This window comes from Cibotium barometz, chromosome 1 (genome assembly GCF_041138505.1).
Source record: "Cibotium barometz isolate CiBa-2024 chromosome 1, ASM4113850v1, whole genome shotgun sequence".
Taxonomy (NCBI): domain Eukaryota; kingdom Viridiplantae; phylum Streptophyta; class Polypodiopsida; order Cyatheales; family Cibotiaceae; genus Cibotium; species Cibotium barometz.
The window spans coordinates 12528257-12548010 of NC_141046.1; the positions used below are offsets into that span (position 1 = coordinate 12528257).

General features: G+C 47.7%; 1 protein-coding gene across 2 annotated transcripts in view; it reads left to right on the forward strand.

Moving 5' to 3' along the window:
- EMB3129 (GTP-binding family protein) overlaps positions 1–15308 on the forward strand; it is a 99704-nt gene extending 84396 nt beyond the window's left edge. For both annotated transcript variants that reach the window (XM_086793917.1, XM_086793993.1), the window contains exons 7-9: positions 8696–8877; positions 13898–13955; positions 14110–15308. In XM_086793917.1, the coding sequence (XP_086650043.1) occupies positions 8696–8877; positions 13898–13955; positions 14110–14236 (367 nt within the window). In that variant the 3' untranslated portion in view covers positions 14237–15308. The remainder of the gene's footprint in view (positions 1–8695; positions 8878–13897; positions 13956–14109) is intronic.
- Positions 15309–19754: the final 4446 nt, after the last annotated feature.

Consider the following 19754-nt stretch of genomic DNA (forward strand, 5'->3'; position numbering starts at 1 on the left):
TGGTCGAGGACATAGAGCGATGGTGTCTAGGAGAGAGAAAAGTGTCGAAGAGAGAGAAAGGGGAAGTCACGGATGTTTGTGTCCAAGAGAGAGGAGACAGTGTTTGGTCACTTGGTGTCGAAGAGAGAAAAGAGATGGTGTAGGCAATTTTGTGCGGAGAGAGAAGGGATACGTTGTGGACACTTATGTGTCGAAGAGGGAGAAGGGGACGACTTTGGCAAGGACAGAGAGTAGGGGAGTACATATGTCAAAGAGAGAGGGGGAAGCATATAGTGGCAAAGAGAGAGAGGGAACATTCAGGAGAGAGAAAGGGGACACTTTTTTGTCGAAGAGAGAGAAAGGGGGACACTTTTTGGGGTTGTTTGGCAAAGAGAGAGAATAGACACTTTTTGGACATTGGGTCGAAGAGAGAAAAGGGACGCTTGAGGAGGTGAAAGGGAACATTTATTGTCGAAGAGAGAGAATGTAACACCTGAAAGCGTGTGATTGAAGAGGGAGAAGAGAGAGTGATAGAGACGGAGACAGCGAGAGGACGACATGGATGTGGAAGTGGTGGCTTCTGATTGGAATGCGTAGAAGACCATATTGGCAATGTTGATGGCAGTGGTTGATGTCGAGGATGATTGCGTACGACAAGGGGAAGTTGGCGGATTCTGATGGGTAGTATTGTGTCCAAAGATAGAGTACGCATGGATCCCGCAAAGATTTAAGCTATCAAGGATTGGCCAGAACTACAGAATGTACATCAAGTTAGGAGCTTTATTGGTTTATGCTCTTAATATCGTCGATTTATTCGACACTTTGCCTTCTTGGCTTCTCCATTACATGATCTAACAAAGAAGAAAGTGGCATTCCATTGGTCGGATACCGAAAAGACAGCTTTTCAAAAGTTAAAGGATGCCATCATCTCAGGGTCTGTTCTTATTATTCCAGATTTGCATAGACCTTTTGTGATTAAGTGTGATGCATGTGGAGATTGTTTGGGGGCTGTTTTGAATCAAGAGGGACATGGTAAGATAGAATCAGGCTCGCTCCCCCCTGCTCGCGCTCACTGCACGACCCCCCCTGTTTTTTCCGCCTTCGCGCTGCTCCCCCCTCCCCCGCCTGCCATCGCGCTTGCCCCCCCCCTCCCCCGCCTGGCTGTTTTGCGCGCCCCAGCGCTACTGCGCAGCCGCCCCTTGCTCCAGCTCCCCTTCTTCGCCCCCCCGTCTGTCTTCAACGCCCCGCTCCCCCTTTCAGCCGCCGTCGCCTCTTCTTCCCCCTGCCCCCCCTTCTTCGCGCTGCAGCCGCCTCCCCCTAGGGTTTTTGTCCTCGCTGCCTTCCCCCCGCCTCTTTTCCTTTTCTGATTTTTCGTTCTCCCTGGGGTTTTCTTCACTTTTTGCCTTCCGCCTTCCCCCTCCGTTCTTTGTGTGCAGCTCGGTTCCAGCAGGCTCTCCGCATTCGCTCCGCCTTCGACACTACTTCAGACTCTGATGGAGGCTCCTCCCGCCCCTCAGAGGGACTCCCCCGCAGCCCCCTCGCCCGCCCCTGAGGACACCCCCATCAGGCTTTCTCTTTCACCAAAAGAGGAAGCGAGCCTCACCGCAGAGGTGGAACGCCTCCAGGCTCATTCCACCATCTGCCGTATAGTCGGCACTCGCCCCAGCAGAGGGGAGATCCGGGATCTTCTCCAGGCCCGCCTTCTTGCAGATGTGGGCAAGATCCTGGACGTTCAGCTACTGGGCCGTGGACATTACCAGATCATGTTCGAGACCGCCCAGAGCATGGCCAAGGTCCTAGCCATGAGTCCCGTTGACATCAGGGGTGCTCGGGCTTTCTTCAGACCTTGGCAGCATGGCTTTGACCCAGCAGCGGCCGAGCAGGGAGAGCGCCTTTTCCATGTTACAGTTTGCTTCCCTGGACTCCGCCGGGAGTATCTTCCGCTCCTCTCTAGGCTAGGAGCATTGGTGGGTTCGGTACTAGAGACTGGCCCCACAGCAGCTTCAGTGGTGGCCAGAGTAGCTGGGCTACCTTCGGTCAGAGTTTTGGTGTCTGACATCTCCTCCCTTCCGAAGGTCATTCAGCTACCTAGGATAGGGGGGGGATGGATTGATCAGAGAGTGGAGTTCTCGGGGCTCCCGAACCAGTGCTTCATTTGCAAGTAGGTCGGTCTTCTGGCCAAGGCCTGCCCTCGCAGGAGACCCCGACGCTCACCGCAGCAGCAGGCCCCTGATGGCCCGCCCACAGATGCGGCTCGGCAGGCAGCCTCCGGGACACCTGCTCAGGCCACAGAGACCTCGGAGTGGCAGCCTGGACAGGGGCGCCGTCAAGGGAGACAGCCACAGCAGCACGCCCAGAGACCGCTGCAGCAGCAGCCACAGTCTCAGCATCACTGGGTTCCCGTGAGGAACAGCTTTGCTCCCCTCCAGGAGGAGACCCCTGTGAACGACTGAGGACCAGGAGATGCTAGCACCCCCTCCTTCAGACTCACCACCCCTGTCCCCCCCCCCACCGCCTCGCTTCCACCTTCGCCTCCTCCCGTCCCCGCTCCGGTTTCGGCAGCGGCTCCCTCTCCACCCCCCTCGCCCCCCCCCTGCCCGCCTCACCTCCCCAGGAGGCCCTGGTAGTCCCCTGGCGTTCACCTGTAGTCCGGAGGGTGCTGAGCACCGACCTTGCTCGAGCACCACAGAGGAGACTTACCATGCCGATTCGGGCTTCACGGATATCATCTATCCGCAGTCAGATGAGTTGCCTCGGCACTAGACAGCGCTCGGAGGCTTTTGATTACGCCTTCACACAGCTTTTTGGAGCAGAGGGCCCCCATGAGCCAACACCCATCAGAGTTCATGTAGTGATTCCTCCGGCCCGCGGGGAGGAGGCACTTGATTCAGCGGTGGCCTTCTCGTTCCCTCTATGTGGCCCATGCGACCGGGAGTGGACTCTAGAGCTCGCTCTTAGCACTTTGAAGACTCAGGCAGTTGAGTTTTCTCATCATGTGAGCGATCTGGAGGTGACAGATGTGATAGGCCGACTATGGGAGCTGGCTCATTTTTTCTTGGATTCCGGGAGTGTGGATGCCTCAGGGATTCGTCATTTGGTCGTTCGCATAGTGGCAGACTTAGCACGCGACCCTGGATATGTATGTATACACGAGGTTGCTCTGTCTGAGCGGGAGGCAGTCGCCATGGGACACAGCCACTGGCGCTTGATCCGTGATTCTTGCAGTACACCGGGTGGGCAGATTCGCAGCCGCTCGGATGGGGACTATTCTCCATCCAAGCCGCTTGGGAAGGCCCGCCGTACGGCTGAGACAGCATCCACCTCAGCAGGTCATCCACGAGGATCATCTCATGGAATGTACAGGGCCTTGGCGGAGCACATTATATACGCTATCGTAGTTGCTTGAGGCAGGAGCTTCAGAGATGCCTGGTTGGTGGCAGCATTGATATTTTGATGATGTAGGAGCACCACTTGGGTGAGAGGAGGATCCGGAGATATGGTTCGGTGATGCCTGGTAGATGGGACACCTTTTGGTCTACAGGGTTTGGTCCTTTGGGTGGACAGGGAGGAGTATGCATGGTCATTGCAGATGTATGGCAGCAGGCCATTGTGGATCGAGGGATCATTGTGCCTGGTAGAGCACAGTATGTCATTCTGAGGATTCATGATGAGCTAGTGGGCGTGCTCAACGTCTATGCGCCCAACCATGCTAGTGCCAGAGCAGAGTTCTGGATCCAGGTTACGGATGCATTGCCAGAGGCCGCACATTGGTGTGTCGGGGGTGACTTCAACATGCTTGAGGACCCGGCTGATAGGGTGGGAGGCAGTCATGTTACAGTGCACGGCACGGAGCTTGCAGCTTGGGAGCGATTTTGCATGTCACTGAGGATCACTGATGCATGGCAGCGTCTCCCGCTCTCAGGACAGTCTTAGTTTCTCTCGGTCGGATCGCCGGCAGGGAGGGACTAATCTATCACGGATTGATCGCTTTTATGTGGGCGATTGGTTAGGGGAGCGAGGGGGCTCCGTTGGCATTCTCGCTGGCACCTCATTTTCAGATCATGCGCCAGTCATTTTGACACTTGAGGAGAGGACACGGGAGCCCAGCTTGCAGTTGAGGATCCCAGAGAGGGTACTTACAGATCCTAGTCTCGCAGAGGACATTGAGAGGATCTGGCATGATAGTCAGTGCTCTGACCAGGATGCAGCAGGCCAGTGTGCCCAGGGACTCATAGAGCTTAGCTCTTTTCTGCACGCTACAGCTTTGACACGGCTGGGAGAGATTCGCGAGCGGGAGCAGCGGCTGAGACGCAGCCTTGCTTCGCTTCAGCGCCTTCAGGAGCAGCAGCCAGCATGTGAGTGGGTGGCGTCCCAGCTGAGCCAGGCACGCCAGGAGGTTAGAGAGGCAGAGGAGCAGAGACATGAGTTTTACTATCGTCGTCAGGCCTCTTAGTGGACGCAGCTTGGAGATAGAGTGACTGGGGAGTTTTTTGAGATTACTGGACCCCGCCATGCTCGAGCACGAGTCCGTCAGCTTGGGAGGCCGGACGGGTCTATAGCTACCGAGCCCGGGGAGATCAGAGCCATTGCCACTGGGTTCTATAGAGACCTGCTTTCAGCGGAGCCAGCCACTGAGGCTCGGGATGCTTGCAGACAGACGGTGTGGGCCCATGTGCAGAGGAGGGTCACAGATCGTATGCGTACAGTCCTTGGTGCGCCTCTCTCAGAGGTTGAGCTTGCTGAGGCCTTGAGGGTCCTGCCGCGCCATAGTTGCCCAGGGGAGGACGGGTTGACGCCTGCCTTTTTTATGCGCTATTGGGACCTTTTGGGACCAGGCCTCCGCAGGGGCTTTCAGTATGTTTTGGACACTGGGGTGATGCCACAGAGCTTTTCAGAGGGCTTGATCTTTCTTATCCCCAAGGGGGAGGGAGTATCAGATGATATTCGGCATTGGAGACCTATTACGATCCTTAGTACTATCTACAAGGTCTTAGCAAAGGCCTTGAGTTTGAGGATCCAGCCCTTCTTGGGGGAGTTGATTCATGCTACCCAGACAGGATTCGTCAAGGAGCGTAGTATCCTTGACAACATTTTCACCTTCTGGGAGGCGACGGCCCGAGCTAGATTTCTTGGTGAGGACTTGGTCGTGATGCTTCTCGATTTTGAGAAGGCATACGATAGAGTCGATTGGGGTTTCTTAGAGGGCACTATGCTTCGCCTGGGCTTTGAGCCAGGTTGGATTAGAGGGGTGGCAGCTCTGTATTCCACAGCTCGCAGCCAGGTGTTGATTGCAGGAGGACGGGGGCCGAGTTTTGAGCTGACCAGATCAGTCCGTCAGGGGTGTCCCCTCGCCCCTTTTCTTTTTCTCTTCTTTGCGGAGGTTATGAGCATGTATTTGACGGCAGAGGAGGTTGGTTTGAGAGCACTCCAGCTCCCAGTTCAGGGGGAGGACCTGCTCGATGCTGAGTTTGCTGACGACACGGGCTTATTTTTGCATGGCCAGGAGGCCAATCTTCTTCGGGCAAAGCACTCGCTCCAGGTTTTTAGTGCAGCTTTCAGGAGCATTGATCAATTGGCGCAAGACAGTGGCCTTTTGGATCAGTAGCGCTCCCACTCCGGCATGGAGCCCGGATCCCGGTTTTAGATGGATTCCTCCTAGCACAGCAGTGCGGTATTTGGGATGCCAGGTTGGACTAGATTTGTCACCTGAGCAGCAGATTGCCCCGCTTCTTCTGAGCATTCGGAAGAAGCTTTTGTATTGGAGTACAGCTCGACTATCCTTGGCCGGGAGGGTGGTGGTGGCAAATCAGGTGCTGTTAGCGACCATGTGGTACATTACGTCTTGCTGGATCTTCTCGAGCTCTTGCATCAGCCAGGTACAGAGGCTGATCAGGAACTTTCTTTGGTGTGGGCGGGACGGTCAGCCAGCTCGGGCAAAGGTTGCATGGGCAGTTATTACACTTCCGCTGGCTCAGGGAGGCTTGGGCATTATAGATCCAGTCGATCAGAGTAGAGCCTTATTGGGGAAGCTTATTGTTCGGGGGCTGCTTCCAGGCGCTGAGCCATGGAAAGAGCTTCTCTTGCAACGGCTGCAGGCTCGGGCTCCCCCAGCAGGGGGCACTTGGGCACCAGAGATTCGATGGATCTTCACTGAAATGTTATATTAACGTCTTCAAAGGGCCAAAGTGACCTATGAGACCAAAGTTACAACCATGTGACATCTGATACACTGTCTGGAAAAGAAAAGAAAGAACTAAAGGTAAGTATCTAGCCCTACAATACACTAGTAGGGAGCATCCGGAAGCAGCAACTAGGGAGAGTGGGAAGCTAATGCTACTAGTCAAAATGGGGTACATGAGTACATGGATACATGAATACATGAATATGGGGGAGTACAAAAGTGACAGTGAGTACAACAGTATATGGCTGGAGTGGTATGTGTGTCGAGGAGAGAGAGTATATGGCATGTGTGTCGAGGAGAGAGAAGCGGCACAGGTTAGCGAGGAGAGAGAGGTAGACACGTGTTGTGTTGAATAGAGAGAACAGGTTCAACCCCACCCCCCCCCCCCCCCCCCCCCCCCAAATCCCCGCGGCACTTTTTGGTTGAAGAGAGAGAAAGATATGTTTTGTACAATGGTTTGTCGAAGAAAGAGAATGGGTACTTGAGGTCGAAAAAGAGGAGTAGGGGCGGTCAAGGAGAGAGAAAAGCCTAATGAGGGCACCAAGCGGGGGATTGTTGATGGCAGGAAGGAGTGGGGATGCCACCCTATGGTGGGGAATGAAGGACGATGGTGTCAAGGAGAGAGAAGAGGGTACTGGTGAGGAGAGAGAATAATGGAAAAAAAATGTTAATGGGATGGGGTGTGTGCAAGTGAAGAAAAAAGAGGGAAAGATATGTGGTTGGTGAAGAGAGGACGAGAGAAATTTTTTACGTTCATCAGCTTGGGCCTGCCAAGGGATGGTTTTCAGGCCTATGTTGGTGGCAGAGCTTGAGTCTGGATCCATCACCTGAGGATTCATCGGAGAAAGAGCACAATTGCACTGTGCCTTGTGGTAGGATTTCTTGAACCTTGTAAGGTCCTGCCCATGCAGGTACCATCTTCTTGGCACGTTTAAGGTACCAAGCCTGATAAAGGAGCACCAAGCCACCTTGAGAAAAGTGAGGGTAACGTGTCGGTCGCGCCATGCCTTGTGTCTGTGCTGCTCAGCTTCCAGGCGAGGTTGGCAAGGGCATGGGTTTCTTCCAAGACGGGGAGACGGTTGATGTAGGAAGAACAAGAGGCACTGAGACAGGAGACACAGAGGGTGCCCACCCGATAGGAGCCATGGTTGAATTCGAAAGGGGAGATGGCGTCAAGCTCAAAGGCCAACTGTTGAGAAGGTGGCATAGCAGTTTGTTGGTGCTCTTGGCCTAGCCATTGGGATGAGGGTAGTAGGCACAAGATTTGCGGTAAAATACTTTGGTAATTGGCAAGGAGGTTGGTGATGATTTCATTGACAAAATGAGAGCCTTGATAACTGGTCAGCTCCAAGGGACAACCAAAGCGGATGAGGATGTGTTCATAAAGGAATCGGGTGACAGTAGAGGAATTGGCATCTTTGGTGGCTTGTGCTTCTGCCCATTTGGTGGCATAGTTAGTGGCGACAAGGATGTAGCGGCATCTGCTGGGATAAGCCATGGGATCAATGGGGCCCACACCCATCGCTCGAACGGAGACCAAGCAAGGGAGACCTGTAGTGGACGGTTGGATTGGCAGGTCGGCTTCGATCCACATCATTGGCAAATGTTGCAGCGCTGAACGTGTGCTTTGCTGTCTTTAAACATGCTGGGCCACCAAATGCCAGAGTGAAATATGTGCTCTGTCGTGATGTGCCCTGGGTAGTGACCACTGGAAGGTCCAACATGAGCGTCCTCTACCAGGCGTTGGGCCTCAGGACTGGCACATTGCTGGAGAATGTCATCATGATCGGCTTTTGTAGAGTTGCCCACCCACAAGTTGGTATGGCTGGCTCTTGAGGAGCAGCTGCCTTTTGTCCTTTGGGGATATACCTATTGGAAAGGAACCTGTAGAGAGCAGGGCAAGCACATCGCCATACCAAGCAGGAGCAACATCTACTTTGAAAAGCACATTGTCAGGGAGTTTATCATCAATACCTGCAGGGTTGGCAGGGTCACCACTGTCTATGCGGGAAAGGTGATCTGCCATAACATGATGCTTGCTTGGTCAGAGCAGGATGTTGAAATCAAATTCTTCGAAGAGGAGCCATTAGCAAACTCGGCTGGCCACTTGGGTTGTTTACATTGGAGTATGCACTTGGATAATGTAGCGTTATCTTTCTAGGAGAAGCCCCTAAATCTTGTACTATCAAATGCTCCTTCGTAATACAATATTCTGAGGGGGTCGGGCCCATTCCGGCCCCAATGTGGTGTCCCTGCGCATATCTCTATTTTCAGCATTGTGAAAATTTCTACTTTCAGTTATGTTGAATTTTGTGGTGATAATGAACATGGCTGCATTTGATAATGCTACGCATTGATGGTGTATAAAGAGTGTGTCAAAGATTCTGGTCCCATGGCAAGCAGCCCCTGCTTCGTTCACAACATCATTAAATTTGATGAATGTACATGATGATTGCCAGACTGCTTTTTGCATATAAGTCATTGTCAAGCTATGGGTTTTCAAAATAGAGATACTAATGTCATGGTAATGTACAGATGGGCTCGGATTGGAGAAGATCTGGACTTGCTTGATGCCCCTGGAATCTTACCCATGAGACTTCAAGACCAGGCTGCAGCAACACGACTAGCAATATGCCATGATATTGGAGAATCATCATATGCAGTTGCAGGTGTTGCTGCGGTCTTTGTGGAGATGGTGAAGCGGATGCCAAATGCAGGTATGAGATCACATTTGTATGCGTAAATTCTTTTGTACTTTTAATTATCTAGATAAGCAAGTACTTGGACAGGCTATTATCTTGTGCGTCTAAACAAATAGCCAAAGGGGGTCCCTCCTTGAAAGTCTAGTATCAAGGTTAATTATACTACAAGTGTAGAAAGCGAGAGTATATGCATGGAGGGGACACCCGGGTAAAAAGATTCAAAGTCTTAGAAGACTCTCATGCATGTACTTGAGCAGTGCAATTACCCAACCAGCTACCCTGTGTGTGTGCTTCTCTCTCTCAGTTTCGTTAGTCTTTTCCATGGCCTAGTACCACATGGAACTCTTGTACCATTTTTGGTCTCGTAGACCCATTGGATCTTTTGAACACTTTTGAGCTAGCTTTCCACATGACATAGCTGAGGGAGACCTCTCGGCCATACTCATTAGCCCCATGCTTGATATTTTGGAGAGTGGTATACCATCTACTCGGAGCTGATGTTGCTCTCATGTTTCTATGTTCTTAGTATTCCACGATGAGTTTCCATGGATAGTTTCGTATCACCCCAGTGAGAAAGCTATGTTTATGTTTTCTTTCTGTTTTGTTTTCCATTCCATGATGAGATATGCCATGGACATTATTGTATCTTGGTCTCATAGGCCCATTGGGTCTTCAGTAGACGCTTAATATCTCTCTCTCTTAGTATGCACTAGTTTCCACTTGGTTCTCAGTATATGGGCTTTGCATGGACCTGCCTACCCTCCCTTCAGTACAGTTTGGACTCCCCTTTTTTCCAGCTGTCTCACGAGGATACCAACCGGGTTATCCGGTCAGATCTTCTTAGCCTCTACACACATTGCACATGGATCACACCCCCGGAGCTCCCCACGAAGATGCACTTTTACAGAGACCACTTCCTCACACTCACTGAGGATGGATTCATCCAGCAGCCGGGCTACTTGAGTGTTCACATGTCCCATGCCATGCGGATTGCGATTGGCCAAATATGGGTTTCTTCCCTCCGCCTCAGAGTGGAGACAGGTAGAGCTGAGCGCATCTTCAGAGCCGGGAAGCTCGTACGGACACCCAGAGAGGAGAGGATCTGCCAATTATGCCACACAGAGGTTGAGACAGAGGAGCATTACATATGCCGCTGCCCAATATACTATGAGATCCGCGGGAGGTTTCACTGTCTATTTCGTGAGGGATTCGGTCCACTCTCCAGGATCATTGACTTCCAAGACCAACGTTGCCTGGGCCTCTTCCTGCTTGAGCTCCGCAGACACAGGGACACCTTCTTGAGACACGGGCCCCAGCCACCCCGCCCCCTCCTTCGGCAGCCAACCATCACGAGTTTCTTCCGGACCTAGGAGGTGGAGGACACCGACATAGTGGATCTTGTGGACCCTCCATGAGCTGCCCTGGACCTACCCCGCCCGAGAGGAGTTACCTCGGACTGAGCCTATGCACTCCAGCGTGCCCGACGCCCTCGACCCCCCCCCGTCGGCCACGATCACCTCATCAGCTCCAGATCCAAGACATGCTCCACCGCCATCGAGCTACCTTTCCACGTGACATAGCTGAGGGAGACCTCTCGGCCATACTCGTCAACCCCATGCTTGACATTTTGGAGAGTGGTATACCATCTACTCGGAGCTGATGTTGCTCCCATGTTTTTATGTTCTTAGTATTCCATGACTAGTTTCCATGGACAGTTTTGTATCACCCCAATGAGATAGCTATGTTTTGGCCTTTTGAGGATGTTAATATATCATTTCATTTCTCTCTCTCTATGTACACATCATTTTGGTCTCATAGACCCTTTGGGTCTTTTGAAGACGTTTCTCTCTCTCTGCGTGCCATCATCGAGGAGAGTAGAGCAGGACATCAGAGGATTTACTGCTGCTTTGTGGATTTCCGCAAAGCTTTTGATATTGTACCCCAAGTCTGCCTTCTACACCGTCTATAGGAGTTAGGAGTCCCATCTGACATTGTTTGGAGCATCATCGCGCAGCGCGCTCTATGAGTCCGTCACCGGACGAGTGAGAGCCCCAAGAGGTACATCACAGGAGATTTCTAGCAGTACTGGGGTGAAACAAGGCTGCCCTTTGTCACCCACTCTTTTTGGCATCTTCATTGATGAGATCTTGAGCTTCATTGATAGATTAGGTGGGGTTGGTCCCAGATTGGCAGGCATATTGATCCCCATACTACTGTATGCAAATGACGTCCTCCTCTTAGACTCAGCCGAGGGGCTTTAGAGACAGTTGGATGCCTTACAGGACTTTTGCACTCAACGGGACCTCTTTGTTAACCTTGGTAAAACCAAGGTAATGGTCTTCAATACCTCTCGCCCCTTCACATCCAGATTGAGCTTCACATATAGAGGGGATCTTGTGGAGATTGTCTCATCCTATGTCTACCTTGGTGTCACTTTCAGTGGCCCACGCTTCACCATGCTTCCCGCAGCACATGCCATAGTGACATGGGGTTATGTAGTCATGAGCTTACTTGAGCGGCAGTGCTTCCAGGCACATTTCCAGGAGCCCAGGACGAAGGGCTAGCTTTCTGCCTTCTGGGGGCGAGATTTATCCGATGAGGATTGGCAGGCTAGTTGAGAGGCCCCAAGTCATGTTCTCCTGTATGATCCGCAGCAAACCATCAGTCGCACACTAGATTATCCAGGCAGAGTTTGCTGCAACCCCGATGGTAGTGGATGCACTCTTCCAGACAGTCATATACCTCCATCGCATTAGTCACATGGATCCCCACAGGTACCCGAGGCTTGCCCTGGAGTCATCAAGATAGCTAGCACTTGAGGGCCACTCTGGAGTATGGTATGCACTAGTTTTCACTTGGTTCTTACTATATGGGCTCCGCATGGACCGCCTATCCCCCCTTCAGTACAGTTTGGACTCACCTTTTCTCCGGCTCTCTCACGAGGATACCAACCGGGTTATCCGGTTAGATCTTCTCAGCCTCTACACCCATTGCACATGGATCACACCTTCGGAGCTCTCCACGAAGATGCACTTCTACAGAGATCACTTCTTGACACTCACTGAGGATGGATTCATCCAGCAACCAGGCTACTTGAGTGTTCAAATGTCCCATGCCATCATAGTTGACTGGAGTTTCGGAAACGGCGAAACGGAAACGGCAGAAACGGAGTTTCAGTCTCGAGAAGAAACGGGGAAACGGGAAACGGCTATACAAATAAATATATAATATATATATGATGCATATATCATTAGAAACCTTAAACAATATGCCAAAACATGCAATGTGCACTTGCCACCATCTGAAAACTGAAACCATCACTTTTAAGTTTTCACATTGGTTTACTTGCGATTCGCGAATAGACAACTTTCAAGACTTAAGACTCCAGAGTCTAGACCCAAATATGAAGCTCACAATGAAACAAAGTACATACTATAGAGTAAAATGAACAATGAACACTTGTCATCTGTCACGCCGCACACTGCACGAGGTATGCTGTATGTTGACTCTTGAGTGTGTATGTGTGAGACTCGAGAGAGACGGTAGACTCAGGTAAAGAGTGTGAAGAGGGGCTGAGGGTGAAGAGTCAAGACTCAGGAGGGGTGTGTGTGGGGGGGGGGGTGAGAGACTCAAGAGAGAGGGGTGGCAGTGTACACAGGTGAGAGAGAAATCGCGCAGGGAACCTTGGAAGAATGGGCGAAATCGGTACGCGAAGAAGTTTTGAGGAGGGGAAAAATTTTCTGGTCTGCAAAAAAACACAGGGTCACGAAACGGCGTTTCGGTTTTCAGAAACGGCAGGGAAACGGTACGGCGTTTCGGGCAGGGCCGAAACGCCGTTTCAGGCAACTATGGATGCCATGCTGATTGCGATTGGCCAGATACGGGTTTCATCCCATCGCCTCAGAGTGGAGATGGTTGGAGCTGAGCGCATATCACTTTGGTCTCATAGGCCCATTGGGTCTTTATTAGACGCTTAATATCTCTCTCTCTCTCTCTCTTTATTTCTAGCCTTCATGATGGCTGAATCTGCCCTTCACATGCAGAGAAGTGATAGATTTTCAATATGACGATTCATCCATGAAGATTTGTCCACAAATATGGATGAATCTACACCTACAGTTAGGTGCTGATGCCACGAGTGGTGAGTGGGGATGTCATAGCACGCAATGTATGCTATGCATGATTGAGTGGTGATTCAAATCTTTGTGAGTAGACTTTCATGGAGTCAAGATCACATTTACTTTCGTTAAGTCTGGGAAATAATGTGGTTTTTTCATTGGTATATGGACTTTGGCTTTATAATCTTTAATTTTATATTAAGGATGAGTACAATCGTTGTTGTCAATTTTTGCCTAAGATGTAGTCATGTGCACCTTGTGTTTCTCTCTTGTTTTCATCATGGACATGGACCTGGATCATACCTTAGCTAAGCCTCTAGCCATACACCCAGATAGTGGGCTATGGCAGTATGGGATGCCAGGGTTTAGGTGAAAAGCTCTGATCTTGGGAAGTGCTTGTAAGGGATATGGCTGGCTATGGTCTTTACTAGTGATTCATCTCTGATGCGTAGGTTTGTTGGTTGGGAGATCGTGTATGGGCACTGAGGGGAGGGATTGGACACTGAAATTTTTTGAAAATCATGTGAGTTTAGGAGCTTATGACACACCCTCATTAGGCACACTTTAAAGCAGTTCAAGACCCTAGACTTAAGTGGTAGTCATAAGTTGTGGTAGTTAATCAATAAAGAGAGTGACTTGAGAGTGCAACAATATATTTAATATTAATGTATTTTGTTTAAGTATTTATGTATTCTTTTAAATTCTTCTAGTTTTGAACATTGGCTAATCATTAATTTTGGCTTCATTGATGATAAATTGATCAATGTGCATGGGTAGTTTTTCCAGAGATACTAGGAATTAATAGGAAAGGCATGAATACATGTAATAATTAGTGACAGTTTCTTTATATAAATAGTGATAGTTTTTGTGTGGATGGTTGGTAGTCCATAAAGACTAGAAATTATTGGTGGATGTAGGTGCGGAGGTACTTCAAGATCGCTATAAAATTGATGCTAATGGCATGTCGGGGGAAGTGTAAGTTCCTTTTACTCCTGATTGCGTGTGAAGATTGTGTTAAATGCTGAGTGATTGCAAAATCATGATAGCCACGTCAAAAATCACGGTTGATGTGCCATGTCAGAAATCATGTCGTTAACTCATCTCTCTCTTTCGATATTGTTTTGCACAGTTTTGTAGAGGAGCTTGCCCAAAAGTTGTTTGCTGGGGATGCAAATCAAGCAGCGCAGAGGCTTTTGCAAGATTATCGCAGGGGTGGGTTGGGTTGGATGGGCCTGGAGCGGCCGCCTCGTGGTTAGCGTCATGTATGTACATGCAAAACACTGCCTGGGAAGCACACCTTGTAATTTACATCTGTCTTGGCAATGCTTAACAATTATTGAACACGGGGTAAAATCTTACTGTGCTTATGGACAAGGTGTTGCTTTGTCCCCACTTCACACCCAATGGTAGCTCATTGAAGATGACGAAGTCGTGAAAGCACTGTGGCCATTCTCATGCCAACAACCTTGTTTGAAGCCTTCTTTTCAGAGCCAATATGCAAGGTTGGCCTTCAGAGTATATAGCACAATGCATGTACGGTCGAATTGATGTAGCATGGGTATCCTTTGGGTTTTGTAGAGTTGTCAATAGATGTCAAGGTAACATGAAAAAAACAAAACCCAATACAATGTTGGCGCTGTGTGTATTGGATTTGCATAAAAACCTCACGTGGCTGAACTTGTCATGTGCCATCCTCTCCTACCACTCTGTGTAACGTGGACCGTCGCCGGGGGGTTTGGTGTTAAAAAATGTCATTGTTCCAGAGTTGATGAGTAAAGGGTCTGGGTCTGTGGGGAAGGGGCATGTGGCCTCTACCAGGGCATGTGCTCTCTCTTGGTAGAGGGCATGTGCTCTCTCTTGGAGGATTCCATGAGTGTGGTGCCAGATGCCGCAAGCTTGGGAAGTGCTCATTTGTTGCTCTCTCGTGGTCCATCAATATGGACTCCATCTGAGAAGTTCTCCATTTGAGAATATGGCAAGCTTTATTTCTTTTGTTGGAAATTGGAGAGAAGGCTACATTGGTTATCGCCAAAGAGTAATTTATGTTTGGAGACAGTGCATGGCATTGGTTATTGCCAAAGACAGATTATGTTTGGAGACACACTGCACATGGCATTGGCTATTGCCAAAGACAGATTATGTTTGGAGACACGGGGCATGGAAAATGCCACCAAGAATGTCAGCTATGGGCCATTTATTACAAGCTTAACAAGAAGTTGTAGTAGGCATAGCAAATAAGATGGAGTTGCATGGGAAGGAGAATGCTTATGAATCATGCTTATCATAAGGTTAAAAAGATAAATAGATATTGAAACCTTCAAGGAGGCAATGCAACTTATTAACCCAAATGAGGGTTTGAAATCAACCCTACTAGATATCAAGAAAAAGAAGATCAAGTTCCATAGTCTTTTGCTAATGTGAAACATTAAAGTACAGAGGGCACACACATATATGATTGAATTTAACCATGTAACAAAATCACTCATAGACCTTAGTATAAATTAGTTTACTCAAGGTGAAAAGAAAGAAATAAGAAGATGTAGTGTACAACACAACAAAAAGACAGACAAGTATTGGGTACAATCCCTCCCTCTCCCCAATGTGAGTGGCTCCAACCTTCCACACATGGGTATTTAAATCATATGGATAAAAGCAATTCTCCAAAATTGGGTTTTCATCTTTATAATAATAACCTTAGTGCCAAGCACACTGCTTTAGCACCCCAAATAATTAAAATAATATTACATACAACGCATAACACCACCATTACACATTCAACGCATGTCCTCAAATGAAAATAAGGCATGAAACCTAACAGATTACTAAGATTGACACATAGTCAACTTAAATATAATAATGCTATGTTCGACACTGCAAACGGTATTCTCATGTTGTACACAAACCATTATCAATGCAGCACTTCAGGGCACCATCACGCTACTCATCACTAATCTCACCAATGTCAATCATGTCGATTAAAACAATTAATTGGAATCCACATAATTAATCTTGACATGATAATGCAAAATAGACACAAACACATACACTAGTAATACAATAGCTTAATATTTAACACGGGGTCGCGTGCAATACTAATAACATTAGAATGGCCCCAAATATATATACCAATAATGCATTGAGTTAATATTAATAAGTGGTCCCACCCATGATACCAACTCATCTCAGTATGGTACAATGGTCATCACCCAGGCGTCCGGGAAAGAACCATAGAGGGTAAAATATCTAACATTCTTTCTTTCGTGAGTTAGCAACCCACCTCAGTTGCATATTTGTTTATATGAGCGAATGAGGTATGGGCAAGTGCAATAACACCGCTCAAGCTTTCCTTGAGTATCTTCTCTAGGATGATTCTTGTTCAAGTATGGAATCACAAGTTTAGTATCAATTAGTTTATAAATAAATCTAGTATAGGAATATGATCAAGTATATAACTGGTGCATACAAATATGGTGATTGTCGAATTTTCTCAATGTCGTAGCTGTTACATACCACTATGATTATTCCGCTCCAAATTTGACAAATGTTTAATAGCTACAATAGATCAATTTTACAGTGTGTAAAGACCTAGTAGGTTCGTGAGACTAACATAAATAGAATTCTAAATTCTGATAAAAGATCTGCAAACTAGGATTGGCCATTCAAAGCATGGAGTGACAACATGGGTGTGGGTCACCATCCTAAGGCAATAGCCAAGAAGGCCATGAAAGCTTGGGCATGAGCACCAAGAAGATGTAGATGTCTATAGAGTGAATATGATAAAAAAGGTACAATGCCTATGAGCCCTATGCTTAATATAGCCCAAGGTCCCCCAAAAGTACACATGTAAATGACCTTAAACCTAAGTGCCTAGGCCGGTGCATGTGCAATCAAATCTACTTCATTACAAACCATTCTCTCCTACAACGATTTTGTCCTTGAAATCCAAGGGTGGTTGTGCACAAAACAAATACAAAGGCTATATATAGTGAACCAAATACATGACCAAATGTCACCATGGCAGAGCACCAAAACCAATACATGAATCTCATGACCCCCTGGGTCAAATTGAAAAAATAAAGGACTCCTGTCGCGATGATGAGGCTAGTCGGGCATCCTCCAGGGTTAAATGGAAAAGATACGAATGTCACTCCGAAGATGAAGTAATCCATACAACCGCATCCGCCTAGATAAAAGGGAAACCCAAGCCATGTAGACTCTAAAGCAATGGCCCTTGAACCACCTGGATAGAATGAAAAATGTGAAGAGGAAATGTCGATGACGTGGTTGGTAAACTCTCCTGGGTCAAACAGATAGATATGGTGCACATCATGGATCTCCGATGTCGATGTAGTAGCTCCTGGGTCGTAAAGAAAACTCGTAAGTCCATCCTCATGACCATAATGTAAATATGACATCCGTAGAGTCCACCGAATGTAACCATCACACATGGTCGAAATGAAAAATGGTCCTGGCGCGCAAAAGAATCACCGTGTAGGCCAAGACAAAGGTGTGTTGCAGGTGTAGCTGAGTGTCGTGCTACATAATATCCACCATACATCCCAAGTGGCATAGAATGCACCCAAAGATGAATATCCTAACTCCAAAGATCATAGGATCATGTAGACACCCCATGAGAGCCAAATAAACTCATCTCGAGGTTGGCCTCATGTAGAATCAAATGTGAACCCATGCCATCGTTCTATCAAAAGAGGTACAAACGCTTCAATTCTAGCAAGGAAAGCTTGTTCTCTACCACCAATAAGACCATCAAGATATTTCCAAAGCATCAAAAGGTGGGTGAAAAAGTGACTGCTTCATGCACAAGGATTCTATGAGGGTAGTAGTCTTATTTGGCTACCTAGTCAAACCAAGCTACATTCACATAAATAAATTCAAAGGCCTAACAAGAAGAAGAAAATAAGATAGCCTTAACACAAGAAAATGCCAATAAATAAAGTACGGATTCCAAAGGTAATATTGTAAGCCCAAGGGTTATCATGAAGGTGCAACTTGAGTTTGGATCCCAAAAAGGCAAACCATGGTCCCAAAATAGAAGAGGTATACACCCAAGAAGAAGTTTGCACCAAAACAAATAACCCAACAAAAACCAAGGTACCATGCTCGACACCCAAGAATTCATCAAAGATGGGTACCCATAAACCTACTTCAGGCTTACGGATACTATGAGAGTAATACCATCACAAGGGTACCTAAAATTATCCAGATTAATCAGGTTTCATCATCAACTTCAACTCAAGGAGCCCAAAATATTTATATGGTGTGGAAACCAAAGCAAAAAATAGCCTACATCCAAACATTCCAAATGAACTAGCCTTTGATTCACTGAGTCTTGTTCTTCTAGTCTTCTGGTTGAATCTACTCTAAGGGATGGTAACTCTAGCTCCACTAGGAAGCTACTCTAAGGGATGGTAACTCTAGCTTCACTAGGAAGATTGCTTTGATTCCATACAAGAGCTGGAAAGGGGTTTGGCCTATTATGACCGTGTGTGCAATGCTATAGGCCCATAATGCTTTCACCACAACATAAGATCTTGTTGGTGACCTCGACTTGTCCGTTTGCTGGAGGGTAATAAGGGGTGGACTTGTGATGATGGATTTTATACATCTCAAAAAGTTCTTTAATGACTTGGTTAATGAAGTGGGATCCTTGGTCACTTACCAATTCCAAGGGGCTCCCAAACCTTACACTAATGATGTTCTAGTATAGGAACAAGGCTATATTCTTTCCATCGGCAGTCTTTATTACCTTTGCTTCACACCACTTTGTCACATAATTCGTGCATACCACGATGTATTGGTTTTACCTTCTCCTTTATGGGCTCAAACGGACCCACAAAACCAATACCTTACTTTTTCAAATAGCTTCAAGGCAAGAATGGGGTTAAGTGGCATATCTCATGTCTTGGCTTGCTTACCCATTCTTTGTTGGCAAGCATCACATCTCTTGCAATATTTGAATAAATCTTTGTGAAGGATTTGCCCCCATTACCACCAATATCCCACAACAAGAAGAAGAACCTTCTTGGAAGTTGCTTCTCTTGTAAAGTGTCCACCACAAGGTTCATCATGGCTTTAAGATAATTGAGGTTTCAATTTTGTGGATACATTGTCTTAGGACTCCATCTTTGCCTTGCTTATAGACTACACCACTAAGGAGAGTATAGAGGGTTGATTCCAACAATAGCTTCTTCTTTTCCCTCTTTGTTGAGAATCCTAGGGGGAATTGTTGGGTAACAAGTAAGTTGGAAATATCGACATACCATGGGATGCTGGTTTCAAGAAGAGGGTGACATTTGGAAAGTCAAGATTCATAATTGCCTCTTCTTCATCTTGGGGAATTTGAGAGATAAGTGGTCAACAAGAATGTGAGCTTTTCCTAGCTTTGTGACCACTTCAAAGTCAAACTATTGAAATAAGAGTATCCATCTTATTGCATAGCCCTTGACATATTTGGTTTATTGAGGAGAAAGATTACTGATCCACAAGAAACTTGAAGTGGTGGGTGGCGAGCAAGAAGGTAATGGAAGAACTTCGCCATGGGGAAAATACCATGGCTAGGCACTCTAGCTCAGTAATGGTGTAATTCACCGTCAGAGACTCTTTTGTTTTGGTATCATAGAAAGGTCGATGTATCTTAGAAAGTGCCGACTAACAAAGGACTGTTCTTAGTCTTTCAATGGATACATCTATATACGTACATGGAATTCCTTAGTCTAATCTGGGGGTACAAACATAGGTGCCTTGGCTATGCAT